The sequence below is a fragment of the Lactuca sativa genome, chromosome 5, assembly GCF_002870075.4.
Source record: "Lactuca sativa cultivar Salinas chromosome 5, Lsat_Salinas_v11, whole genome shotgun sequence".
NCBI classification, from domain to species: Eukaryota; Viridiplantae; Streptophyta; class Magnoliopsida; order Asterales; family Asteraceae; genus Lactuca; species Lactuca sativa.
The window spans coordinates 142,270,690-142,279,156 of record NC_056627.2 but is presented as its reverse complement, the minus strand read 5'-3'; the positions used below and the strand labels follow the sequence as shown (position 1 = coordinate 142,279,156).

General features: G+C 28.1%; 2 protein-coding genes across 2 annotated transcripts; both read left to right on the top strand.

Moving 5' to 3' along the window:
• The first annotated feature begins 2,701 nt into the window (after positions 1-2,701).
• Positions 2,702-3,839, top strand: LOC128134226 (receptor-like protein kinase HERK 1). The gene is made up of 3 exons (XM_052771713.1): positions 2,702-3,424; positions 3,482-3,610; positions 3,720-3,839. The coding sequence occupies exons 1-3, from the start codon at positions 2,702-2,704 to the stop codon at positions 3,837-3,839; spliced, it is 972 nt and encodes a 323-aa protein (XP_052627673.1).
• A 3,704-nt stretch (positions 3,840-7,543) lies between these two features.
• LOC128134225 (E3 ubiquitin-protein ligase MPSR1-like) lies at positions 7,544-7,987 on the top strand. The gene has a single exon (XM_052771712.1). The coding sequence runs from the start codon at positions 7,544-7,546 to the stop codon at positions 7,985-7,987; it is 444 nt and encodes a 147-aa protein (XP_052627672.1).
• The last annotated feature ends 480 nt before the right edge of the window (positions 7,988-8,467 follow it).

The following is an 8,467-nucleotide window of genomic DNA, read 5'->3' as shown; positions in this document are numbered from 1 at the left end:
TACGCCACTGATTTGACATTCTCAAACACTTTTGAAGGAGAGCTTGTGCATCTCTGAAACAACCTTTCATTTCTTGTTTTCCATAGAGTCCATATTAGCCCATAGAAGATGACAGTTAGTCTCTTCCTTCTTTTCGAACACCTTCTCCGTTTGTTTGCAAATTCCACTAGGTCACCAACACTTTGCACTTTAATATTGTCAAACTCACACCATCTTGATATCTTATCGAGAATCATAGTAGCATAAGGACATCCAACTATAATATGATCAACAATCTCCGACCCGTTGATACATGATCCACATAAAGTGGAGTCGAGTTTGATACCTCTGTGACCAAGTGCTTCTGTAGATAGGATGCACCCTAGAGCAGCTCTCCAAACAAAACTAGATACCTTTATAGGTATTAGTTTACTCCGCTTGATTTTGTATATGTGACGTATTTGTATAAAGCTATTTTGCAAGCAAGCAAATCAACGTTGTTAATTAAAGCAAATTCTACTATGCTTGTTTTAATGTTTTCTATAAAGAAACAAAAAAGAAAATAGAAATTCTACTATGCTTGTTTTAGCTAGCAATTATCCATACCCTTTCCCTATTTAACCATACTCCTTAATAATTTCATTTAACTTTTTTTCCTTAAATAACTAATGATTACATAATTATTATTATTATTTTATTTTCTTTTAATATACTAGCTTATTATCTTTTTTATTAATCTTGTTTTTTTATTTAATTTATTTATTTACCTTTGTTTTTATGATTTTTTTTGACATTTTGTTTGAAAACATTGTTTGACGTTTTATTCTTTTATATTTTTTTGACATTTTGTTTGAGTATTAGTATACTACTTTAAATCCCCTCACTTTAGTAGTAGTGATTTTTTTAATCATTAACGTTTTGGTCAAATGCATATTTTTAAGTTTTGTTTGTTTGTATTTATTTCATAATTTTATTTTTAAAACTTATACTTGTTTCTAACAGTGAATTTAAAAAAATATAACTTTTTGTTTTGAAAAAAATATATGATGTTTTGTTTGTTTGTATAACCAAAAAGTCTTTAAATTTCTATCTTTTTGTATAGTTAAAAAAATCTTTGAATCTTTGTTGAAAAACAAAAAATATTTGACGTTTGAATATATTTTTAATTTTTTATTAGTTTATATTTATGACATTACTATAAAAAATCTAAAAAATTTAAAATATTATATTATGTTTTAATTCTATTTATTAAAAGATTTTATTAAATTTATGTTATTTAAAATATTATAACATATTTCTAATATTTTTTGACGTTTTTATTCATTTTAGAAAAAAAAAGTAGTCATTTGATCGCTAAAAATAAAATAATTTAATATGATAAATCTTCTCTAATAAATGAAAGTTTTTTTGTCACTTGTCACACTCTCATTCATTTTGCCACATGTCATTTTGAATTAATTTTTATTCCATATGTAATTTTGTGGTTTTCTTATTTCATATTGTATTTAAATTTAATAATAAATGCATATCAATTTCATTAATGGACATTCCTTATAATTTTAAAATTTTAAAATAAAATGTGATTAATTTGCTTTGATTATTTTATTTAAATGATTTGTTTAAATTTAAAAAAAAAACATTCAATTTTAGTAATTCAATATTTTTTTTTCATTTTTCTTATAAATTTAAATTTCTTAAATATTTATAAATATTTAATTATTTTAAATACACCCATGTAATACATGAGGCTTACACGTAGTATATTATAAAATAAATAGTTTTAGCTTGACGTACGTCAAATCCATTTCATTTGTCAACTATTTTTATTTAAAATCCATTTCATAGTTTCTAATAATACCTTATAGTAACTAGTTTAAAATAAAATTTTAAAAAACAAAATGTAATTTTTAAAGATATACAAAAGTATGAGGACAAAATTAGAAAATTAAAATAACATTATATTGGGGATTATTATATTTATACATTTATTGATGGAAAACTGTTTTGTAATAATTATTCGTGTATATTAAAGAAAAAAAATGATTAAGAGAGAGAATAATATTTATATGAATAGGATTTCTAGATTTTTATCATTTAACTAAAAATTAATAATTGTAGGGGTAGGGTTATAAAATATGAGGTAGGTATATTTTTGTCGGGTTGTTATATAGCAGTCAACTCCTTAGAAATTACAGGATACATTTTTGTCGGGAGACATTAATTTCCTTATCACGTGCAATTAATTTAAATGTATAAAAGCACATGCTTTTAATTAATCAAGGTTTGTTGAAGAGATGCTACTTGTATTAAGATAGAAATTTGTTAGATTGGAAATAAACAGTGTGTGTGTGTGTGTGTGTGTGTGTGTGTGTGTGTGTGTGTGTGTGTGTGTGTGTGTGTGTGTGTGTGTGTGTGTGTGTGTGTGTGTGTGTGTGTGTGTGTGTGTGTGTGTGTGTGTGTGTGTGTGTGTGTGTGTGTGTGTGTGTGTGTGTGTGTGTGAGAGAGAGAGAGAGAGAGAGAGAGAGAGAGAGAGAGAGAGAGAGAGAGAGAGAGAGAGAGAGAGAGAGAGAGAGAGAGAGAGAGAGAGAGAGAGAGAGAGAGAGAGAGGACCAACAGATTAAGTTCTATATATTGCTGCGCAACAATGGATTGAAAAGCACATCAACCTTAATTCTTTGAAAGCCTAAGTCTTGTTTCTTACTTTCCATCGATCATCAAAATAATGTCTGTCCCAAAGATGTTTGAACATCTCAGAATACCACTAGAAGCTATAAGATCAGCTACCAACGACTTTGCTAAAGACAATTGCATCGGAGAAGGAGGCCTTGGAAAAGTTTATAAGGGAGAACTTCTCCTTTTCAAGGGGCGTACCAAAGTTGCTTTAAAACGTTTAGATCGTATAGCTTTACAACGAAACCGCGAGTTTTGGATGGAGATCATGATGCTTTCACAATACAGACATGAAAATATTGTCTCCTTCTTGGGGTTTTGTGACGAGAAAGACGAGAAGATCTTAGTATATGAGTATGCTTCTAACAACAGTCTCGACTTGCATCTCGATAGCAAAGATCTAACCTGGGTTCAACGCCTTTCAATATGCATCGGGGCGGCTCGCGGATTGGAGTACCTTCATGACCCTGCTGGGTCTCAACAAAGAAAATTACACAGGGATGTGAAAAGTGCCAACATCCTTTTAGATGAAAATTGGAATGCAAGTATTGCAGATCTGGGTCTATCAACATTTCATCAGGCTAATACAAACGAAAGCGTTCTTTCTACTAATCCTGTAGGCACGATGGGATATTGTGATCCAAGTTATATGGAGACAGGGATGCTAACAAAGGAGTCAGACGTTTACTCCTTGGGTGTGGTATTGTTTGAAGTTTTGTGTGGGAGGTTGTGTATCCAGAATAATAATAGACGTGGAGAATCATTTATCCACCTGGTAAAAAAACACTACACACAGAACAAGCTAAATAAAATTATTTGGGTTAATATAAAGGATGAAATAAACCCAGATTCTTTGAGGGCTTTTGCAACAATTGCTTATCAATGTTTGAATAGCGACTATGAAAAGCGTCCATCAATGAACGATGTCGTGAAAAATCTTGAAGATGCACGGACATATCAAGTACGCTCCTTTTTTTCCTTTTACTGCTTCATCTATGTTTTTCATTAAAACATCTTATATTTATTTATCTTTTTCTTATATATTTGGCTGTTAATATCCCTCTGAGCAGTTGAAAAAAACCCAATACAGATATAAGAAATCTGAAGTTCACAAAATAGAGAAATCGAATTATGCAAAAAATTCTATTTCAGTTATTCATACAAAATTGCACTTCAGTCCGATAATCTAAATCACAAATCACAAACAGAATTCAGAAATCAATTTTAACTATTCAGAAATTCGATTTTCACTCATTAAAACTTCAAAATAGGAAAGAGTACTCTACTTCAAACTTTCGACAAATACGATTCATAAAGAAAGCCAATTGGTGCACTTACTCTCGAGTGTAACTCTCAAAAGTTTGATTCAGAAAGAAAATCATCTATATTTCGACTGCTGCTATTTCAAAACAATGAAATCTGAAATAAGAAGAGAAACAGAAGAACCAAGTATAGTGTATTTGTCATTTGTGTTGGGTAAATTCATAAAAGTTAATATGAAGTTATATTATATATTAAACTTTTATGTGTTACTTTTAGTTTCCTTTTATTAAGTGTTAATTCTTGATATTTGTCATTTTTACACCAAAATACTTTCTAAACTTTTATGTGTCACATAGTGTATTTGTCCGTCATTTGTCATACACTATGTGTCACTTTTAGTTTCCCTTTATTAAGTGTTAATTCTTGATATTAATTAATTATAATTATAAAAGTTAATATGAAGTTATATTATATATTAAATTGATATTAATTAGTCATAAATATAAATTTTCATCATAATGTTTTGAATTTATGTACCTTAATTCAGAATTAACAAATGACATTTTAATAAAATAACATGTAATTCGAATTAATAATATACAATCAATTATTTTGGTTCTAATTTTGTAATAAATATATTTTATAGAGTTATTACAAAATAATATGTGTATAAGATAATTAGTTACTTCAACAAATAATTGTATTTGATTTGTGTAGAAGTATGTTTTCCGAATATATCAAGAGTTACAATTTTGGAGATAATTGATCAAAATATAATGAACATTTTTTTGCTTAAAGTGGACCACATCTCACTTAGAAAAGGAAAATACTATATTTATTTATGACCAATAGTGTATATAAAATATAATGATTAATTATTTTAAAATTTAAATCATGACTTTTAAAATTGAAAATATGAATATTGATACATGTCTAATTTTTCCATAGCCTAATCATTATACTTCCCAGTTACTTTTCTTACTTTATTATTTTGTAATCGTTATTAATTATATTATTTAGCAATTACATTTTAATTTCCAAGTAATTTATTAAATTACTTTTTACTTATTTAAATATTTAAATTCAAACTTTTTTTTTCAAAGTTAAGTTAAATACAACAAATATATAAAATAATTATATTTTGCAAACTATGATGTACGACATTAAATGCATTATACAGTAAGTTATAAACTTATTTTTGCGTTGTTTTTTGTTGGCTTGATTTCATTTTTATAGGTTAAGAAACACATAAAAACAAACTACTAATTAAAATTTAAATAGTATTACAAAAAATTAAATTAAAAAAGTTCTACAAAATCATAGTTTTCTTTAAAATACTTTCACTATATATCGCATTTTATTATTTGATTTATTGAAAATACTAAAAAAATTATGGGTTTATTTTATGTTCTTGTAATTTATTTATAATTAAAAAATAAATATTAAAACAAATTGATTAAATATTTTGTCGAGCGATAATGCCGAAATAGGCGGCACCGGATACATCAAAAAATTATACACATATAAATTAAAGATTAAAAACTATATGTTGTCGTCACTTCTCCGAACCACCGAAACCACCGAGTCATCGTCGTGGACCACCCTCGGCTACCAAGTTTTCAACTAGTCGAACCACAGTTTAATATTATTTGTTTATTGATTCTGATTAGCTTATGTATAACTCGAAACCTATTACGAATTAACATATAACTGTTTCGCCTTTCGGGTTAACTTATGTATAATTTGAAAACATCAAAATATTTAAATTAAAATTAAAACACCGTTTCGGATTAGCTTAAAATAAATATATATAATTTATTAAATAATAAGGTATATATATATATATATATATATATATATATATATATATATATATATATATATATATATATATAGAGAGAGAGAGAGAGAGAGAGAGAGAGTTGGCTAAAAAGACACCCCCATTTTATCATTTAGACACTCTATATAATTTTTAATATATATATATATATATATATATATATATATATATATATATATATATGCCTAGGTTATTCTAGTCAAAGTAATTATTATGTTATTTTATGCATAACTGTGGGCCAATCAACTTTACTTATTTTAAAAAAAGTGATTAATATATATTATTGAATTAAATGTAATTGAAAAATATCATCTAATTTACTTACAATGGTATTTTAGTCAATTAGTATAGATTTAATAAAGGAAAATTTTATATTTTAAGGGATCGTACATTCTATTAATTTTAAAAATCCGATTTTGGGAATTATAACTATTTTAATTCGGACATTCTTACAGAATCTGTTTATTTATTTAATTATTTACTCAAAAATAAAAATATTCTTGAACCATAAATAATCAAAATATTCTTGAACCTAATTCTTGATCATGAATTTAAGAACTTCTTGTAGAATAACAAATTCTTAAATAATAAATTCAATTATAAAAACAAAAAATACATTATTTTTTATGGAATAAAAGTAAAAATGGTTAAGAATTACATTTATTGTTAAAGAATAAAACTAAAAAAACTTTCAAAATGGGAAAGAAAACATCAAAATCTAGCAACGACTAATAGATTCTAAAAGAATAATGTAGTTCGTTTCAGTTTTGTGGTCTGTTCTTCAAGCATCAACTTCTGTTATTCCAACAGAATAGAAATTCGTGATTCTATTCTAACAGAATTGGAATACGTGATTCCATTCCAATAGGATGAGAATCTCACCAATGTCATCCATTGAATCATCTACATAAACATACTTGATACATTTTCAGAATTCAACCTTGTCAAGATCTTGCACTATCCACATAAATGAAGTGTTAAATCAGAAAAAAAAAAAAAAAAAAAAAAAAAACAAAACAAAACAAAACAAAACAAAAAAAAAACAAAACAAAACATAAATTGAAATATGAATCTATTCATGAAATGCAGCCAAACTAATTGGAATTACCTCATAAGTCTTGCTTTTGTCAAAGCCTGCAAACACTTTTATATTGAGCATATTAAAATAAAACATCAAATCCATCTATTTCAATATGTCTTTCTAAGAACCCACACAATGGATAGTCTTGCATAGCATTATCATAATATAATAGAATATGATAAAAAGCTTTCAGTAATTAAAAAGCATTAAGTAAAATGTAAACAATTACAGTGGTCAAAATAACCTACTTTAGAAAACTTGCAAGCTTCTTAACCTCAGCCTTTTCTTGAACCAACTCTCCTTCCCTTTATGTCAATTGACCTGATAAAGCTTCAACCTAATCAGAAACATCAAAACTGAATAGTTTTAGCAACTTAATTCAAAGGAAAAAAATATGGATTGTGATTATCAGTTTATGTCATCTGAAATAAACCTACCAACAGCATGTCACCACACTGGATTACTCCAATAAAAATATCATCATTCATCTTATCCAACGCGTTAACCAAACCCCTTGGCGTATTATAGCAAATAAACCTGTCTGCACACAACATTCGAGAGCCTTCTACACCCTTCTTCTCCTTCGTTTTTAAGCTCTCCCAAAAAATTACCCATTTCAAATTCAACTTCCACTTTTACTGTTCTTTTCAATTTTGATCTAGTAGCAGAAACACTCAAACACCCACTAAATACTACAAATTTGTGCTTAAATGGCTTCAGAACCAGAGTTATCAGTATCTCGTTTGATTGAGAGGATCATGGAGATGCCTTTCCTTTCAGTCTTCACAACCACCAGGCCAGAATCGGATTCAAGTTGCAATTCTGAACATCCGGATCACGAATCTACAAACAGTCTTCATCATCAGGGTTCGTCACTCGACAGGATCATCCTGATCAACCCGGTGACGCAAGGAATCGTTATGATCGGAGGTGGCGCTACTATTGGTTTCGAATCCCTGATGAACGATCTGATGAGGAAGGACGGCCAGCCACCGGCACATCAAACGTCGATCGACGCCATGACGAATGTGGAGATAAAAGTTACGGATGAAATAGAGAGTTTAGGGGGTGAGTGTGTAAAGAACAGCAGTGGGCAACAATTCAGTCGGCAATGGAAGTCAGCTCCGACCGTCCTCTATTCTTCGAGATTATGAACGATAGCGATGATGATCTTTGGTATAAAGAAGATTGTTGATGGGGATCGGTGGAAGTGGTGAGGCGTTGTTGTAAATCTAGGGGGTGGTCGTCGGTGGAAGATTTTTATGGTGGAATAGGGTTTTTGATAGTGAACGTCGTATATAAGAATGAGAAGAAATTAGGTCAAAGTCAGAATAACTAGCATAATTATAGGAAGTATTTGTGGAAGTTATTTACAAAATTACTTTATTACCCTTATTTATTTATTTAATTATTGAAGTTTTTATTTAATTTTGATTGGCCCACATTTATGCATACAATAGCACAATAATTAGTTTAAACACCTGAACCTAGCTCTCTCTCTCTCTCTTTCTCTCTCTCTCTCTCTCTCTCTCTATATATATATATATATATATATATATATATAATAATAATAATAATAATAATAATAATAATAATAATAATAATAATAATAATAATAATTGTAATAATAATAA

Bases quoted from the DNA above. Each gene is read 5' to 3' on its own strand.
- LOC128134225 (XM_052771712.1), top strand. From the start codon at position 7,544: ATGGCTTCAGAACCAGAGTTATCAGTATCTCGTTTGATTGAGAGGATC.
- LOC128134226 (XM_052771713.1), top strand. From the start codon at position 2,702: ATGTCTGTCCCAAAGATGTTTGAACATCTCAGAATACCACTAGAAGCT. The intron at 3,425-3,481 runs GTAAAAAAACAC...GTTAATATAAAG, and splicing joins GAGAATCATTTATCCACCTG to GATGAAATAAACCCAGATTC. The intron at 3,611-3,719 runs GTACGCTCCTTT...CCCTCTGAGCAG, and splicing joins AAGATGCACGGACATATCAA to TTGAAAAAAACCCAATACAG.